Source organism: Aspergillus undulatus (assembly GCF_047715775.1).
Source record: "Aspergillus undulatus strain CBS 261.88 unplaced genomic scaffold BDV17scaffold_83, whole genome shotgun sequence".
Lineage (NCBI taxonomy): Eukaryota > Fungi > Ascomycota > Eurotiomycetes > Eurotiales > Aspergillaceae > Aspergillus > Aspergillus undulatus.
Window position 1 is genome coordinate 1 of NW_027396687.1, and position 18,317 is coordinate 18,317.

Here is an 18,317-nt window from a genome sequence, read left to right on the forward strand (position 1 = left end):
ACTTTGTAAGTTGTATTGGACCACCCTATCGCCACATCAAGTGGTTAGTAATCAGTTACCAGGTACTTTATAAAGATAGATACCGTGATATTAGATTCCCCATTTGGACTTGATTCGACAGGATCGTCGAACTCAAATAAATCCTGCTGAGTACTCATGGTAAAAAAATAATCAGTTGGAAACCAGTTAGAAAACACTTGTAATATTAAGTGCTTTACGAAATAAAAAGCGAAATTGAAATTCAGAAAAATGGTTTCGTATGAAAGAAGGTCGCGTGTCACGTTCTTGCTGATTAATAGACTTGGCGGTCATGTGAAGGGGATGAGTGTCACGCGTCCACGTTTTTGAGGTGGCGTGACCTGTGTACACATGCCGTTTAGGGGGAAGTATGCAACGTAGGATTATTCAGAACACATTATGTACATTAAATAACAAATTTAAAAATTCCATCTATGCAGTATGTGACCACCCAACTCCTGGCTGCAACGCATCACCCACCACCCCGCGCGCCTCCACTCACCCCCAACCACTCCGGTATATCCAAAAATGCAATGCAACAGAGCTATTCAATAACCCAAGAGACATGGAAGCAAGGAAATCCTGATAGAGCCCATCCTAGCACCTCAATTGAGGGCCGGTCATAGGACACAGCCGCTTAGTGGTGGAAGTCTTGAGAGTTGAAGGGCTTAAAGTCCTTAACAATGTTGCTGTACTTGCCCTTGAGAGCAGAGTCGTGAGAAGCAGCCCTCGCCTTAGCAGCACGAACATCACGCTTGGAGCTGGACCCGCTCATAGAGACAGTATCCGAGTTCTCCAGATGACGATCACAAGTCCCGCCAGGAATAATCTGCTCCCCGGCCTTATCCTGCAGCAGGGTATACTGGTTCTGAATGTTCGCATAGTTTGGCTGCACACCAGGGAACCCCCCAGGAACAACTTTATCATAGATCCCGACAACCGTATTCTGCGCCACGTTCTCAACCTGGTTGGATTGCGCGTAGTTATCCGGAACGTTGGAGTCAGCGTTGTACGCGTCCTCCCATTCCTGGGATGAGGAGAGCGCGCCGTCGCCGTAGGCGCCGAGGAGGTCGAGACTGTGGCCGGTTTCGTGGAGCGCCACATCGAGGTTGCTGCTGGTTGTTCCGGAGAAGGCGATGTTGCCGTTGCTGTTGAAGGCCCAGTTGTTTCCGGGGATGGTGAGAATGTGACGAACCCAGCTGCGCATGCGTACGGGGACGCGCCCGAATGTGTCGACGAGGGTTTCGAAGGAGTCGGAGGAGTCTTTGTGGCGGCAGAAGGACCAGCCATCTTGGCACTGTAAGTAGAATGGTTAGATGATGGCTTTGTGCGAGGGCCGGGGAAATGGTTGGTTGGCAGGGAGGTAGACTTACGTCGTCGAAGAAGATATCGTACACCTCAAAGTCGGTGGGGTTCAGGCCCTGGGACTCGGCGATGCTCTTGCAGTCGGCGGGGATGAGGCCATCCTCCCACTTGCCCCAGTAGGGACCCCCGTTGGAGGGGAGGTTGGCGACGTTGCCATCAAGGAGGTAGTCAAGGTTGTCGGTCAGGGCAGGCTTGTCAAGCTGCGCGTTTGTAATGGCAGCAAGGGCGGCAGCCAAGAAGACGGACTTGTTCATAGTCATTGTGATGGTGTATATAGAAGAAAAGAATAAACAGATAGGAATGATTAGACTAGCTGTACTGCCGTAAGGATGATTGGAAAGCTTGATGATGTGGTCGTCAATTAGGCAAGGACCTTGGGGGGGTTATATAGTATTGCCGAGATTGCATCTACAGGATCCCCATCCTTCACCTTCACGCCAGCAGTGTTACCGCTGTCCACTCCAGACTGCAGTCAGCCTTCCGCGCCCAAAGCCTTATGCACCCGCAATACAATACGCTCCACACGAATCAGATCTGCAGAAGGGTGCTGCGCCCTCGGCCCCCAGATCTTGGCAGCAAGCCTGTAATCAAAGGGCCCGACGATGTAACTCGACTTGCTCGAACCAGAAACTACGGGGCCGATCCTTCAGGAACAAACCGGTGCCAGCCAAACAGGGCACAGTCATGCACAGCCTGTTTCGGCAGCTGAGTTGCGCACTAGGGGGAGCTAAGACCGATGAAGAGCCTTAGTCGGGGGGATCCGTTAGAGTCCCTGGTTTTATTAATAGGCATTTTTGCCAGGGCGCAGCACAAAGCTCTTACGAACCTGACAAGCCCCATTGTGTTTGGGCGAAGCAGGGTGTTTGTTGTATTGAGGTGGTACCACTCGCGATTGTTTCTAGGGTTTGGGGCTCTCACTCTCAGGGCTGAGTCTGTGTGGATGTTTGTGGAGCCCTTTGAAGAGGAGTGCCTTGCAGAAAGTCACATCCGGGGCACACCGAGGGAAGCGACGTCTTGTGAGAGACGGGTGCATGGGTGTACGTAGTCAATTTTTCACAAGACAGGAAGCCCAATAGGCCTGATCCCGGACCTGCATGGCTAAGAGTAAGCAGTGCCATATTGCGGCTGACCTGTGGGGTACGCACGGCGGGGATCGTCCTACCTACGGCTCTGGGCGGGACTCAGATCGCCTCTACACTCGGCAAGGAATCGGAGATAAAGTGCTCGACTCTAGGGTCGTGCTGATTGTATGCAAAATCAGAGATACGGTGGGGAGAGGCCGGTTTCAAGAGCTTTCCACAACAGAATACTCAGTTGCCCTCGCGCTTTGCGATCTATTTCACGGAACTCACCCCGAAGGTTTCATCGTGACGGCGCACATATGACCCGATGGGACGCCTGACTCTTGGACATGAGGTTTCGGTCCATTTCAGGGGCTTCTGCACTGCATTGCTAGTCGGTCTGGTTGTTGATGGTGCATAACGGCCCCCACGTGTTGGCTTGCAATAAAGTCGCTTGGAGTGGTCATGCGAAAGATACTGTACTGTTGACACTCCATACCGACGAGTCTTTGAATCTGTTCAGTAAATTCATCAGAGCAGGACTTTTTGAGGAACCAAAATTTCCTTAATGACATACAAACACTGTACCCGGGTCTTTAGCCGCGTCGAGTCGCACATAGCCTTATTGTATTACTACATCTTCTGAGGACCCCGCTCCCTTCACATTCTCGATCACATCACGATAGTCGTGGTTAGTTGGATTGAGATGAAACGCAATGAAAAGTCCCGGAATGCAACCGTTACCCTCCGAGACATGGCTGTGTTAAGGCATCCGGATCCTGTGACCGAGGCTCCTCCACCCTGCTGCTATTCATGGAGATCTGCGCCAGTTTCCTTCACGAGTCAGGATGTGACGGACTCAGCCCTGAGAGCATGATGCGGAACTGGCCGTAGAGAATTTGCTAAGTTTTCTCCAAGGGTGTAGGTTGGCCTGAAAATAGCTTAGCAAAGGGGCTGAAGCAGCGGAACCAGTGTTTTCTTCTGTAGACAGGAACCAAGTGGGACTCTCATCAAACGATGTGGTATTTGTGTGGACAAGTCGTCTTCAGCCGCAAATGCTTCGTTTCCACTTTTTGTTCAATAATTGGCGGAAGCGGTTGGGTATGGGGGTCATCGTGGAGTATTTGCCAGGGCTGAGCTTTTCGCGCGGAAATTTACGAGCTCAACAATATCTACTAGCAAATCCAGCTTCGATTGGGGTATGCTTAATGAGGATATATTAAGAACCGGGAAGTCATTGTTCTCTTTGTTCCCTTCAACATCACACTCAAACACGCTCAAAAACAGCCAATCTCGTCAACCTCAAGATATTCAACCACAACATCTTCTCTCTACCACCTTACCTACCTCATTTACCCACCGCAAATATCCAAAATGCGCTCCAACACCCTCCTCTTCGGCTTCAGCCTCCTAACCGGCGTCCTCGCCGCCGACAAAGTCGTCACAATGTACATCCCCGACAACGAAGACGGCCAAGCCCTGGCCGGAAAAGTCATTGGATCCGTACGTCCACGCAACCCAACTGTAGTCGCAAGTCAATACTGACCCTAACATTCGCACCAGAACTCCGACACAACAACTTACTCCATCGGCTGCGCCGACTCCGTCACCGAAAGCTGCGAAGTTCCCAGCGGCGCAACATTCGTTCAGGCTCCTTCCTCAATTACAATTATTGCTGCTGAGGCGGAACAGTGAGCCTCCCCTTCTCTCCGCTCCCCATCCCCTCCATTTTCACCATAAAATGCGAACTCGGTGAATTGCAAGGTCGCTAACGTGATTTGCTTTTCTCTAGAACCGGCACCGTAGCCTGCTCGTATGATGACAAAATCGCAACCTGCTCGCTTGGTATTGACGGCGAGTGGCTGGCTACATCTACGGACTCCGTCCTGTCCTACGAGGTTACAGTTACCGCTACCGAGACCGGATCTAGTTCGAAGCCACCCTTTGGAAACGAATCTGCGTCGCCTACGCCTACGACTATGACGAGCTCCACTACCAAGGACGGCAGCGCCCAGGCCACCAAGACTGACGACACCGGTGCCGAGGAGACGGATGGGCCTGACAACGGTGCGATGGGTAGGATGAGTGGGATGTCCGGGGCTGCGGCTGCGGTTGTGCTTGGGGTTGCTGTTGCTATGGTTTAGACTGAATTGAATAGATTCGATTTGGAGCTGTGCGTTGTGATTGCATACTTTTCGGACTGAAGCGTTGGCGTTTCATAGCATTGATACTCGATTGTACATAGAGCATGGACAAGCGCGTCTTTCCCCTATTATTGAATAAGAGCTTGAATGGCTACCTGATACTTACTTATAGTCCCTAAAGAATTCTCTTCTAGAAGGGCTAGGCGGGAAGGGAAAGACGTGTCCCTACCATACTGAAATTTCCCAGGTAAACCGAGAATATCAGAATTCACACCCAACTCTTCACCGGGCGAGATCTATATTCCTGCACCACTCACAGACCTCCCACGGCTATGATCCCCGTCAAATGTACCTGCAAGCAGGTTAGGGCACCCCCACGTCGAACGTGCGGGGTCAATGCTTATCACCGGGATGCCTCCCGATACACTGGAAACCAAGAAGTCACCCCCATAACATAAAAGAGCATAGGAACTACTTATCCTAAATCTCATACAGAATCGACCGTCTTCTTCTTTAAACACCAAAATGCCGATCAAACGCACCCTAAACGTCGTCGGCGCACACTGCGCCGGCGAAGTCTGCGACGTAATAGTCGGCGGCGTCCTAGACGCGCCCCGCTGCAACAACATGTACGAAAAAATGGTGCATTTCCGGGACAACCGTGACGAAATCCGACAGTTGCTTCTCAACGAGCCCCGCGGCCGACCCGCCATGTGCACGAACCTTGTCCTTCCTCCTTGCAACCCAGCCGCGGACGTAGGCTTCATCATTATGGAGAGCGAGGATTACCCGCCTATGTCCGGGGGAAACACCATTGCGACTGCGACGGTGCTGCTTGAGACGGGGATGGTTAAGATGAAAGATGGCGTTACGGAGGTGAGGCTTGATACGCCTGCGGGGCTGGTGAGAGTTAGTGCAGAATGTGATGTTGAGAGTGGGAAATGTAAGAGTGTGGCGTTTGATAATGTGCCTGCTTTTGTGTTCAAACTCGATTTTGAAGTTGATGTTCCTGGGTTGGGTGGGCTCAAGGTGGATATTGCATGGGGCGGGATGATATATGTGCTCGTTGATGTTGCGCAGGTTGGGCTCTCGATTGAGAATCGGCATGGGCCGCGGTTGATTGAGATTGGGGAGAGGATTAAGAGGGCTGTGCAGGAGGTTTATAACCCCGTTCACCCGGGGAATGACGCGATCAGGGGTGTTACCATTCTGGAGTTTACGGAGCCCATGCGGGAGGGCCCTGACGGGGACAAGGTCGCAGTTAACACGGTGGTCGTCTCTCCAGGGAGGTTTGATCGATGCCCGTGTGGTACTGGCAGCTGTGCCAGGATGGCAGTTTTGCATGCGAGGGGGCAGTTGGGCGTTGGCGAGGTGTTCCAGCATCGCAGTATTATTGGGAGTACCTTTGACTGCCACATCCGCGGGACGACGAAGGTGGGAGATTACGATGCTGTGCTTCCAACTGTAAAAGGGAGTGCTTGGATAACGGGGTACAAACAGATGGTCTTGGATTCGACTGATCCGTTCCCGTTGGGCTTTAGGGTTGGGGATCAGTGGCATGTCAGCTCATAAGTCTCGTATCTCAACGATGAAGCCTAGATACGGAAAGGCCAATACGGCACATAACGTCTTCTACCTATCGTTCTCAACAGCTGAAGCTATAGGCCTTAGAGCTCACGATCTCACTCGAAAAACAACCCCCCACTAGCATTAACAACCTGTCCCGTAACCCAGCGACTCCCCTCCTCAACCAAAAACCCAACTACATTGGCAACATCCTCCACCTCTGCAACCCTCGGCGCAGCTGGCGTCCCCTTAATAGTCGGCTCCCATTCCTTCTGCACCCCCGGATCCTGAATACTCCTCGCCCACAACTCCGTATTCACTGGGCCGGGCCGCACACAGTTGACCGTCGCGTTATACTTATGTCCCAACTCCCGCGCAAAAGACCTCGTCACACTCTCGATGGACCCCTTGGCTGCTACATACGCAAGCGATCCTGTATGGCCATCGACGGCGTAGGAGCTAGATATATTCACGATGCGCGGAGCCGGTCCGAAATGCGGCGCTGCCTCCTTTATCAGGAAGACCGGAAATCGCAAGTTTGTATTGAGTTGACTCTCCCAGTTCTCCAGCGTCATTTCTTCCAACGCGTAGTCTTCTCTCGCGCCGGCGTTATTGACGATGATATCGATTTTCCCCCACCGTGACACCGCAGCCTCGACGATGGCTTTTGGTGCTTTGGGATCCGTCCCGCTTGCTTCCACTATGAATGCATCCACCTTGCTTTCCTCCTCAGGCTGAGTCCGTATCTGAGATGCGACTTTCTCAGCAGGAGCGGGGGATGAGTTATACGTAACAAGGACGTTTGCCCCGCGGCGGGCGAGATCAAGGGCGATTCCTTTGCCGATGCCGCGAGATCCACCGGTGACAATTGCGTTTTTGCCTTCAAGTGATCTGGACGCCATATTTCGTGCAGTGATCAAAGCACAATTGCAGAAGTGCTTGCGATAGCCGTGATCATATAGTTGCGGAAGGTTGGTCAACGCCAGTCGCTGATATAGCGGGGGTTCTCCAACTGACGGGTCTCGGATGCATCCCCGGCTGCCCTGTGCCATCGGCAAGGATGCCGATTCCCACCGTGATAACGAAGCCGAGACCCCGCTGCAGAAAGTCGCTTCGATCCTACCATATGGTACAAGTGGCACGGTACCCGATCGGTTAAGGGCAAGACAGAATTGAATGTCATTGTCCACTATCACGGGAATTGGACCATATTGAATATTGACGACTGAACCACTCTTCATCCAGATGACGTTGCGGGCACCGAATTTTCCTGTTTGCAGCATTCCGGACATCCATATCACTGCCAGTCCAGACCTCCCTCGTATCCTTAGAGATAAGCCGTATGTTGATTCTCGGACAAGGCCAAAAACAACACTCCCAAGCCTCGTCCCAAACCCTCGGCTCGTCTCTGCAAACCACATCAAAGTGTATCCAGCTGTCTAAAATTCCTCAGGTCTTCACTTTCATAGCGAAGCCACACATAACTGTACCGGCGCTCGATGCCAAGCCGGCGAATGCGTGGTTGTAGTAGTCCCACTGACGTGGTAGTTTTCGCACTTTCACTCTCCGCGACTGTGGCTGTCGTCGTGGTGTCGCCGGATCCGACGCCAACACAAATACACGTATCAAGCCCGAGATTTGCGCTGTCGAAGCCAATGTAGTGATTCTATTTGCCGAACTATGCGATGCCAGTCTCTGCATCCTTTCTATCGGGACTCCTGCGGGAGGGATTGATTTGCCTCGCCCTGCGTCGAATTTGTTAGCTTACCTCTGCGGCAGTAATCCCGTACTTATTCTCAATGCCCTCATACTACGTAGTAATACCTAGTGCAATCGGCCACCGTGCTGGGCATCAATGGAGAGGATGTCGCGTCTGCGGTGGAAGTGCTGGTTGGTGTGGCGGAGATGGCGGAATCAGGCACTCCGATGCAGACATCGTAGCCTGCGGGAGAAAAGGGGCTTAGTGATGGATCATTGGAAGGCGAGGAGGAGCATCACTTTGAGCGCACCTAGCTGAAGGCTGGAGCAATTTGAACCGACGGCGGGATTCCATCTAAGCTTATGTTAGGAACCCGTATCTTGTATCAGAGAACGAGGGAGTGGTAGGAGCACATACATGTAGAATTGGTCTAGTGTGAAATTCCCAAAGTTGCTAACGATGCCCGCGCAGCTATGCTCTTTTTAGACAGTATAGCACGTGTCACCTGTATCATGATCAATGTTTCTTCTTTTTCTTTACTTAATTTTCATTTGAACAAGGTATTTGTCTGATGCCACTTACAGTTGGTGGCGATGCCTGTTTCCGTGGAAAGAAACGACCTTGTGGGAGAGGGCGTGATAACAGGCGTTGAGGATGTCAGCCCTACATCCCAGTAGGCCGGCGAGCACGTGGCTGGGAAAGTGGTGGATGACGGCATAGTCGCGTTGATGGAGGGGCTGCAGTACTCCAAGAGTCGGTCCCGAGAGCAACGGAATGACTTGCACATTCCAGTTAGTTGTGAAATTGGTGCTGATGACGTCCCACACAGCGGATCCTGGTGAACTATGGAGGGTTAGCGATCCGGAAAAGATGCACTGGAATGGGCAACCAGGGACGTGAAGAAAGGCAGTAAACTGCGCTCGTGTCTCCGGCCAGACGGACATTCAAGACATTCGGGCATAGTGTATTTTGTAGATAACTAGATATGCACTAAACCGGGATAAGAGTAATAATGCAATACCCACTCACGTAGTCTCAAACCGTCCAATGACTTTGATGACTTTTTCTTGCAAGACCCTATGGGGAGAACAGCGACGGCGACGACGAGGGCTCTGAAAATACAAACAAGCATTGATAGGGCTCGGTTATTATACGATCGTGTGGATTATTAACATATTAGCACTATGACACCCACCACAACTGTAGCCAAAATAGGGTAGTGTCCGAGTACGCTCATTCAGGGTTGGTGGGCTCGAGGCCTTACCAAACATGGGGCTCGGTCCTTGGCCAGTAAGTGGTAGTTGGTAAACCGTGTCTAAACCGTAGATATTATAATGTACTCAATGAAAGCTTATCCTCGCACCAACCCTGTCATTATCGCAGATCATCGGGGCGACCCTGGCATAGGTATCCACTTGCCTGCACTTGGGATGATGCCACGCGGCTTGGGATCTTCCGGCCTTTGACTTGTCCAGCAATAGCTTATCAGATGGGCAGAAGAGAGCCATTAGGAACAAAAAGGTGTTAGAGAAGCTTACTGTGGGAAGCAGTTTATGATTGCTGCACTTTGGATCCCCCGCCAATATCGCTGTTCTCTTGCTTGCGATTGGGCAGCCTGCATATTCACCTTGCACTCGAAGCGCATGCCAGACTTATAATACTGGACTCGATAGATACGGCGTACTCTTGACAATAGTACCTAGTTCTTGTTTCAGGTAGCTCCAGACGACTCCGATTTATGAGCGACCACCACTGTCCAACCCCCTCCAGATCCACACCGTTGCAAGGAAGCCCCGCGCCGCCTATCATACAGAGCTTCAAATTTAGCTATGATATCACTTCTCTTGGAGACCCGTGTGCACGTACTGGACCTCGCACAGAACTAGACTACATCAGACAAAGTGTATCTACTCCAGCGTTCCTGTGGGCTCGGATCCTGACGTCAGTGACCTATTAGGGCAAGCCCAGCTGGCTGTGTACGTTGAAAGATCAGGGACAGGGATTCTAGGGGCGCAATGCTGAGCACCTGAGCAACCAGGACTTGATCATAAAGGGAATCCAGATCCCCTCTTCCATCCTAATGCCTCAGAAACCACCGACGCACCAGCTCTTTGCCTGTTTGTACACTTTCCCCCAACCTTTACAGAACACATCAGTACCCTAACTTATCATAGGAACGGCATATCCGGACCTCCCTACATCCTATCTATCCCCGTCACCCTCCTACGGCCCAGAAGATCTCCGGACTTGCTTGCTCACAACAACGCTTTACCCCCCAACCCAAGAAATCCATTGAACATGCCGAACAACACCACCGACGAGGGTAACGGCAGCCTAATAGTCGGCATGATTATACTCGGAACCCGCGTCTGCGTCATGATATACTGCGGCATCCGGCAAGCGCTTGACCCAGTGCCGCAAAAACGTCCGGTTCGGAAATGTCTCACGACCAACGCAGTTATTTACGGCAGCTCAGGGCCCGGAATCTCGATAGCTCTGGCACGTCTCTCGGTCGAAGGATGGGTTGCTGGCGACGGAGGAGGGGTCTTGTTTCTGAGATCGTATCTGCGGGCATGCCTGAAGCTGGTTTTGGTTGGTGGTAATGTATGAGCACACTCTTCATGCTGTTTGGGCCGTAGAGACTATGTTCACAGATATAGAGAGAGTCTGCGTATCGGATCTACTCTGATTGGAAAAGACTACCCTGTAAAAACTGTGAAAATTGCGGCGAAGACCAAGTTGGCCAGGAAGACCACACATGATGGCACACTTTTGTGTTTTCTATATAAATTTATCGACTTTTGATAAACTTGTCTAGGACGAGCACGAGGATTACACCTAACCCGCAATTCTGCCACCTTAGGACCGCCCCTCGTAAAAACCAAATGTATACACCGGTCCGCCCAACATAGGCTGACTTCCACCGGCGGATCGACCAAGCTCATACAGACTCCTGCCTGGTCGATGTTTCGGTCTCTCGCGCCGGCATAGCAGACTGCTGCATCTGAAGCCCCCATTTACCCTCACCTATACGCTTGCCAGCAAACTTGACCAAAAGACCAACCGTGACAGGCCCGATAATGGTATTGAGCAATATTGCCCACACTCCAGTGATGAAGCCCTCCTCAGATAGGTATGACGTCTCATTATATCCGATCTCGATAATCAAAAGTCCGATTTCGCCCCGCGCGACCATTGCCGAACCCAAGAGTAGAGCCGAGAGCCAGATTGTGGCCTCGTCTCGACTTTCGGTATTCCCTTCACCTGCCGGAGCCCGATCCTTTTTCTCATTGTGACTCCTCCCGCGAGTCTTCTGCTGTCTCCTGCGCAAGCAACCACAGCCCCATAATAGTATCCATATTCCGACAACGAGCTGTAGAATTAGCCGTTAGCAATCCATGATTTTTGACACAAATGAGGGGCTTAAAGTCTGTACCTTGCCAAAAACCATCAACAGAGTATAAACAACACCCCTCCATATCCTCTTCCCAGTCCAAAGTTGCACGAACGGGATCGCAAAGCCAATACTCGCAAAGAACAGAGGCTCCATAAGGTACTTCTGTACATCCACTAGATATCGCTCAAAAGTATGCACGAAAGTAGGGCTCCTGTCCTCATTCTCCTCCCCCTCCTCTCGACTCATAACGACAAACGGCCCCTCGGGATGCTTGCTCGGTAAATATGTGAGAAATGTACCAGCCAAGAATGCACCGAAGAGAACGGATGTCCCTGCATATGCAGCAATGGCGATAAATGCGCACAGGGACAGAGTCATCAGGATGATGTTGGAGATGTGGTCGAATCGCGCAAAGTGGTATTCGATATAGCGCCGGAATATTGGCGCAAAGAACCATTTTGTTACGATTGGGGTCACGATTGCCATTGCGATTGAAGCGACAATGGGACGTCCGATGAGCCAACCCAAGTTTACGTCGCCGCCTCCTTGTAGACTTCCGAGGTTTCCAATAACACTGTGAGGATGTGTTGTTAGTAACGAGTTTCCGCTCGCGAGAAACAACTGAATGCGCTCAGCGAAAGCCGGGCCGGGGTAGAGGATATGGAGTCTCCAGATTACAAACCTTGCCATGACAAGTCCGACCACATCGTCAATAACAGCTGCGCTAACCAGAACAGAGCCGACTCGAGTCTGTGCGAGGTCTACAGTGCTGGAAGCTGAAGAAATCACCGCAAACGTCGTACCTAAGTACTGTGAGCACACAGCCGACAGGATCCTTGAAACAGTGAATGAAATGAGCTCCAGCTTACCAAGAGAGGTTGCAGACAGCGCTGCCCCGATGATAAAAGTTTCCACAGCACCTAAAGAAATAAGCTTCACGTTCGCGGGCATGTTGAGACATACGCAGGTTAAGCCTCACCATATCCAAACCCAAGATAGAGAAGCAGGTAAGAAAGGCCGACGGGAAAACAAACCCCCGTGGCTGCAGCGAGCATACTAAGCACCAAGTTCGCCTTTAGAAGATCGAGGCGAGCGCTAAGACCGCCTACATAGTGAAGACACGGTCAGTGTCATTGGAGGGACGAAGTAAGTATCAAATGATCCGAGTACCTTCAAAGATTATTAGAATCAAGCCAACATAGCCGAGCGCAAGGAATGTATCCTGCCAATGCATTTCGAGGATGTCAGCGAGAGGTTTCCCGTAGATGATGCCAACCGCGATATGGCCGATGATGCCGGCGCGGATAATCTTGGCTGACGCCCATTCTGCCAAGGAGAGAATGAAAAAGAACGAAATGATGATTAAGATTTGTACAACTGCATCCGGGTTAGAAGCTGAATATGAGATTGACCAGATGGGTAGCAGGTAGACATACTTCCTGGCTCGTGGTAAGGGAGAAAACCGCCCGCCATGGCAAAAGGATGATGTATGGTTCATGCAGAAGCGAAGAGGCAACAGAATTTTTTTAACGTCAACCTGCAGGATCTTATCACGTGTTCCCGGTGTATTATCGCCCTAACTATGAACTCAATGCTACAGAAACAGAGTTTCATTCGTCTGGGGTCTCCAGTCTGGAGCATGGTTGAGAGCAGCGGTTGGCAGGGCCCTTGATCCACCTCCCTTGGCATTATATAATCTGGAATGACGCCACGGTAGCTTACTTCTGGAAAATGGATACTAGATAGTATAGTCAACTATGTCCTAATTCTAACTCTCTTCTACTGTTTTACTCGTATCCTCTAGCATCTCGGTCGAATGCAGTTGATGTTTATAAAGCTGGTTGTCATAACCTGACAGAGTAACTGGACTGAAGCCAGCATTACAACTGCCAGTGCAGAGGCGGTGCCGGATGCGAATCTGCATTGTTCTGCGATATAATTTCCTTCTCCCCTGAGATGTGAATCCTCAAATCTCGCGAAATGTGGCTGACTACCCGAGCGCCGCGACAAACCTTGGATTTTTGCATCATTCACACCCTTAGCAGAGCATTGCTGTGTTAAGTCGATACTCATCGCCACTGAGGCTCTACGTGTCGGATACTACGGTAGATTGGCCCCCCCCCCACCATCAATGGCTGCTTTGTGCGTGGTTTACCCATGCTCGTAGGCGATTCCGTGCTACAATATATATTTACAATGCACCTCTCCCGAGAAGAGAGTCCAACATCAAAAGAGTTAGCTGCACAATCGTCCTCATTAGCGTCAGTTGGACAGGAGGTCACTTCGTATTCGATGAGTCAGGTCAAGCGACCATCACATCGCAAACTATAACGTTCTCTTCAATTCATTGCTGCATTTCTAAAACTCTACTACAAGCACATGAACAGCACAGGTTTTCAATGAGTTACTGATGAACAAGGTACTCCAAGTGCGATCGTCTGTCCAATCGCGATCTGCATCTGCAAAAGTGCAGGGCGCCTTATGGGGCGTAAATAAACCAGTGGATCACTAGACGGAATAGCCGCCATCCACTACCAATGCCTCGCCATATACACAGCTGCTCATGGGCGAAGTCAGGAACGAAACCGCGTTTGCCACGTCTTCCACCCGCTCAATCTCGAACGGCAACATACCAGCCGCCAAGGCTGGACCAACAAACAGTGCATCACCGATATAGCTGTGTGGCAGTTAGCCGCGAATTTCCCCGGTGGCGGAGGGCTGGAAGGGTAAGTACTTACCCAGGACAAATGGCATTGATATGGATACCATGCTTGGCGTAGAACTTTGGCGTCCTACTAGGGCTAACCTATGTCGGCTGGGAAGGGTTGAAAGAGTGTGGCATACTATCTTGGTCATTCAATTATCGCTTGAAAATGTGCCGTTCGTCAGCACAGCCGTCTCCTTGGCTCACAAGGAGCGAAAGCAGGAGAGGGGCTGTGCACGGAAAACTCACCATGTTATACGCAGTAGCAGCAATTCGAGTACCCAGCGTGGTATGGCCGAACATAGACGAGATACTGACGATATCGTCCCTTTCACACCGCTGGCCTCATTGGCACTGTTCGTAGAGGACCGTCAGTTAACATCGTAGTATTGGAATGGAAGACGTCGGCCGTGAAACTCATATACCTGCTCCAATATCTACCCTATGGCAGAGTTCGCGGAAAGAAAAAACGCATGTCTGGTTCAGATAGATCACCTTCTGCCCTTGCTCCAGGGGCATCTCGTGAGTCACGCCTGGGGTATGGGCGATTCCGGCGCTGTGCACGGAGATCGCAATGCCCTTGAATCGGCCGACGGTGGCCTTGATAGGGGGCGAAGTTTGTTTTTCGATCGAGATATCTGCAACGATGCCTTCGATCTTTACATGGGGGAACTGGGCATTGAGCTTTGCTTGAGCAGCATTGAGGCGCTATGCGGTGATGTAGACCAGAGCGAGGCTTTCGCGGCCTGGACGAGAGTATACAGGGGCGGCGCTTTTGCCAGTTTCCTGTAAATGTTAAGCTTCCGCTTTCAGGTTCATTTGGTCCTCGCTCATTATTCGGTGAAGAGGAAAGGAGCCATACCTGATCCACCGCCGGTAGCCTGGCAAGGAAACTGGGAATGCGTAGGCGTTTCATGTGTCTGTAGAATGTAACAAAGAGTGTGGAGATGACCTGCAGAGTATTGCCTTGACCAGAGACTATTCATGCGTGGCTCAGGGAATGTGTTCAGGACGAAGCTGCCTAGAGAAAACGGAAATCGGGGTTTCATACGCATATGTTTCTTTGCGCGCAGGCAAATATGGAGGCCTATCATACAAACCCGCAGTAGCCCTACTACCCGAAGTATCACTCTGGACAGCCGGCTTCGGAGCTTTGCTTCGAGTTTGACTACGTCTGAATTGATATTACTTCCTTGTAGGAGGTCCAGTTTAAAACCGTGTCGGGTCGCGGTTGGGACGTCACCGTTTCAACGCATTGGCGGTGATGAAATATATTGTAACCAGTTTAAAATCAGGCTTAATCGCCAAAGAGGGGTAACAAACATCAGCAGCGCTCGAACTGTAGCGACAGCGAGCTCGTGCAGGAACTAGGGGAGGCGTGGCGGCCGTTTTCCTATCCCCAAGCGCCTATCGTGCCACTTCATGCAGCGCAGATTACCAGGGTCGGGCGTCGGACATCACTCTTCTCCGCTCTATTGGCATCGCACAAAATTTGTTTTTCCTGATTTGGGACGATGGGAGGACCAAAAATCGCCGCTATCAATCCCAACCAATGCAAAAATATGTCATCCGTGGGTATGCCACAGATGTGGTCCCCGATAGCGAGCAGCGAATCAGGACGCAGACATTGATCCTAATGGTGCTCGTATCGACTGTCTCGTTGCATTGATAAACTAACTTACAATGCAGATACTGCAGGAATCAACTAGCGAAAATCGGGGATGCGGCAAGAGAGGTCCAACGGTTCGAGTGTCGGGGGCCTTGCCGCGATCTGCAGAGCCGTATCCCTCCATCACGCCGTCCCAAATGGGCGGGACGTGTACGACGCTACCAAACGATGGAGAGAGCACGAGGCAGCAGCGAGCCCGAGGAACCGGATTTCGCAGCGTCCTCGAAGCCCACGAATCCCCGAACTACAACGTCGCAATTTGCCCAGGCCAAGTCCGGGCTCTCGTTGATCTCCTTCAATACATAGGCCATGACATTACCCCTCATGGACCGGGTCTGATTTTGAATCAGGCTCAATGGACACGCGGTATGTTTTCAACTGCCCCAGCCTCTTGTAACGCGGTCGAGAGAGGAGCACGACCTGGCGATTGGGCCTGCTTGGCATTGCTGATGCAGTCATGTATGAGAGTCTTAATCATAAAGCACGAAGGAAGAGATTACGTAGCTGACGTTGTCGGGCCTTGTCAAACTCATTCATTTGAATGTATTTAGATTTAAATGCACGTATTGCTAGAATGGGATGTATCGGTATAGGGAACAATCCCTCAGGGAATTTTCGACGAAATGACCCACAGCATCAGGAGAGGAACCACAAGAAGGACAAGGATATCACTCCAAAGGCAACTCCGCACGATAGCCACGCAGTTCTTCTCCGCTTTTTCACCATTTGTTCCAGGCGCTTGGAGGCAAGTCTCGCTCGAGTTGGCATTGGAAGATAGTCCAACGTAGGACCGGCATCCTGGAAGGTCATGATGTAATAGCATGCAGAGGTTGCAGTGTACTTCGCGAAATAGCGCAACCAGAACCAGCCAGTCCAAGTTTCCAGGGCTATTGTGCGTGCGAGCACATAGGACTCGGCGCACCTTCGCCGAAGCCTGGCCATGTGTGCTGCTGTGGAATCTCTCAGCCCAGCGCTTATCTCCGCTTCTGTGTGTTTGGTTTGCGGCGTGTTCAGTCGGCGCAGAGTGTTGGCAAGAATGGCTGCGCTTTCCAGACACAGATTACCACCCTCAGCAAGGTAAGGCGACATCTAGATCGATGTTACCAGGAGCCCAGGGCATGGTAAGGGAAAGCAGGAGAATGCTTACTTTGAACACATTATCACCAATGCAAACAATGCGGCCGAGAGTTGTGGTCTGAACTATCCCCTCATATATCGGAACAGACGAGATGGATTCAGTTATCTCCCAAAAAGCCCGGAACTTGAGAGTGCCATCTAGGGTATGCTCTTCCAAGGCCTCCAATCTTGTCATCACTTCCTCCTGAGACCATTTGGGCACATTTGGATGAGCATAAGTCCTGTCGAGCTTGATAAGAGCAGACCAATTGACGCTGTTGTCCTTGTTTGGAATGACAATCCAGACAACGTGCTTGTAGAAAGTGCCATAAATTCCGTTCATCCTGATCATCTCGGCCAAGGATTCGACCGGCTGGGTGATCCCAAGGATACACATGTAGTCGACAGTCATATGTTCAGGACTTGGTTCAGAAAGTTGGGGCTCGGCCAGCCGCCACATCTCGGCACGAGTGATGCCATGGACTCCGTCGGCGCCAACGACAATATCCCCGGTATACTGGGCTCCTTCAGCGGTCGTGACAGATAAGGGCCCGTCTGAACAGCCGGTGCGAGTGATGGAAAGAACCTTCGAACCGACCTTAATTTTGGATTGGTCCTTCAGGCTATCGTAGAGACATCGGAGAAGAACGGTGCGTCTTATCATAAAGAGCGGATATCCAAGCCTGGCATGATTGAGTTAGTGTTGTTCCATAAGAAAGGAGGATTTTCATAAAGCCATTACATTGATGTATACAAATGGGAAGGGTATACCCATGTAAAACCATCAGGAAGACGTGCCCTAATGAATTCCGTGGCTGTCATCCATTGCTCCAGGTGCTCGTAGACTCCAACCTGTTCGAGGATACGACAGCCATTTGCCTGTAGGCCGACTGAGCCTCCGAAATTCGCTAGGATATCGTGGTGCTTCTCCAACAGGACAAAGTTAATGCCTGCGTGCTCCAGAAAATGGGCGAGTGCAAGGCCAGTGATGCCCCCCCCAATGATAATGATACGCAGGCCTGAATCTTTGCTGGAAATGCTCATGATGCCCACGAGAAGGTCGAAAATGAATCAGTCTTGATTCAGTGGAATGTTGGGGGATTCAACTGGAAACCCACATTGTCATCCTTAAATTGACGGACAGCGAGCCCCCTGGAGAATATTCCTAGTAGGTCGGCATTGGAAGATCCGAAAGCAGGCCATTCCCGTTACGCACGGCCTGATGTCGTATACTCAAGGCCATGGATGGAGAGCAGGGGGTATAATACGGCCTTGATGCAGGTCAACGCTGAAATTATAATCCGGCCTGCTTGAAGGGAACCGTTTTGGTCTTCGTGCGTACCTGCTTCGGTCTTTGCTCCTCGAGGGATCTCGATCCTTGCGTCGGCGAGGTATTGAGTTCCCCGGCCTCGCCAAATCACTGAATGTGTCTGCGTGCGGTTCGCCGATGGTCGGAAATTCCACTGTAGAAATACATGAGGAGCAGTGTCCGCGCTGTCTTATCATTGGAAGATCTCCCAGGGTTCATGGTACGCTACTGCTCGATCACTACTACTGTTTCTACTCTCGATTGCGCCT

General features: G+C 51.2%; 8 protein-coding genes across 8 annotated transcripts; 3 read left to right on the forward strand and 5 right to left on the reverse strand.

Moving 5' to 3' along the window:
• Positions 1-655: 655 nt before the first annotated feature.
• BDV17DRAFT_285217 (uncharacterized protein) lies at positions 656-1,643 on the reverse strand (the record flags this gene model as incomplete). The annotated part of the gene is made up of 2 exons (XM_073760666.1): positions 656-1,315; positions 1,392-1,643. 2 exons carry the CDS (start codon positions 1,641-1,643, stop codon positions 656-658), a joined length of 912 nt encoding a protein of 303 aa, XP_073610514.1.
• Positions 1,644-3,818: 2,175 nt separating this feature from the next.
• On the forward strand, positions 3,819-4,628 carry BDV17DRAFT_296096 (uncharacterized protein; the record flags this gene model as incomplete). Its single annotated transcript, XM_073763213.1, has 4 exons — positions 3,819-3,947; positions 4,008-4,135; positions 4,237-4,520; positions 4,603-4,628. 4 exons carry the CDS (start codon positions 3,819-3,821, stop codon positions 4,626-4,628), a joined length of 567 nt encoding a protein of 188 aa, XP_073610515.1.
• A 485-nt stretch (positions 4,629-5,113) lies between these two features.
• Positions 5,114-6,160, forward strand: BDV17DRAFT_301607 (proline racemase family protein; the record flags this gene model as incomplete). The annotated part of the gene is made up of 1 exon (XM_073764287.1): positions 5,114-6,160. The coding sequence occupies one exon, from the start codon at positions 5,114-5,116 to the stop codon at positions 6,158-6,160; it is 1,047 nt and encodes a 348-aa protein (XP_073610516.1).
• A 110-nt stretch (positions 6,161-6,270) lies between these two features.
• On the reverse strand, positions 6,271-7,095 carry BDV17DRAFT_301608 (SDR family NAD(P)-dependent oxidoreductase; the record flags this gene model as incomplete). The annotated part of the gene is made up of 1 exon (XM_073764288.1): positions 6,271-7,095. Exon 1 carries the CDS (start codon positions 7,054-7,056, stop codon positions 6,271-6,273), a length of 786 nt encoding a protein of 261 aa, XP_073610517.1. The 5' UTR covers positions 7,057-7,095.
• Positions 7,096-9,933: 2,838 nt separating this feature from the next.
• Positions 9,934-10,463, forward strand: BDV17DRAFT_296099 (uncharacterized protein; the record flags this gene model as incomplete). Its single annotated transcript, XM_073763214.1, has 2 exons — positions 9,934-9,974; positions 10,028-10,463. 2 exons carry the CDS (start codon positions 9,934-9,936, stop codon positions 10,461-10,463), a joined length of 477 nt encoding a protein of 158 aa, XP_073610518.1.
• Positions 10,464-10,581: 118 nt separating this feature from the next.
• BDV17DRAFT_276345 (cation:proton antiporter) lies at positions 10,582-12,835 on the reverse strand. Its single transcript, XM_073759322.1, has 7 exons — positions 12,687-12,835; positions 12,421-12,627; positions 12,230-12,355; positions 12,120-12,170; positions 11,933-12,053; positions 11,290-11,824; positions 10,582-11,226 (listed from the first exon to the last, which is right to left on the reverse strand). Exons 1-7 carry the CDS (start codon positions 12,721-12,723, stop codon positions 10,795-10,797), a joined length of 1,509 nt encoding a protein of 502 aa, XP_073610519.1. The 5' UTR covers positions 12,724-12,835; the 3' UTR covers positions 10,582-10,794.
• A 1,535-nt stretch (positions 12,836-14,370) lies between these two features.
• On the reverse strand, positions 14,371-14,952 carry BDV17DRAFT_276349 (uncharacterized protein). The gene is made up of 2 exons (XM_073759323.1): positions 14,817-14,952; positions 14,371-14,740 (listed from the first exon to the last, which is right to left on the reverse strand). The coding sequence occupies exons 1-2, from the start codon at positions 14,938-14,940 to the stop codon at positions 14,397-14,399; spliced, it is 468 nt and encodes a 155-aa protein (XP_073610520.1). The 5' UTR covers positions 14,941-14,952; the 3' UTR covers positions 14,371-14,396.
• Positions 14,953-16,175: 1,223 nt separating this feature from the next.
• Positions 16,176-17,945, reverse strand: BDV17DRAFT_276350 (FAD-dependent oxidoreductase). Its single transcript, XM_073759324.1, has 3 exons — positions 17,482-17,945; positions 16,771-17,422; positions 16,176-16,712 (listed from the first exon to the last, which is right to left on the reverse strand). The coding sequence occupies exons 1-3, from the start codon at positions 17,781-17,783 to the stop codon at positions 16,260-16,262; spliced, it is 1,407 nt and encodes a 468-aa protein (XP_073610521.1). The 5' UTR covers positions 17,784-17,945; the 3' UTR covers positions 16,176-16,259.
• Positions 17,946-18,317: the final 372 nt, after the last annotated feature.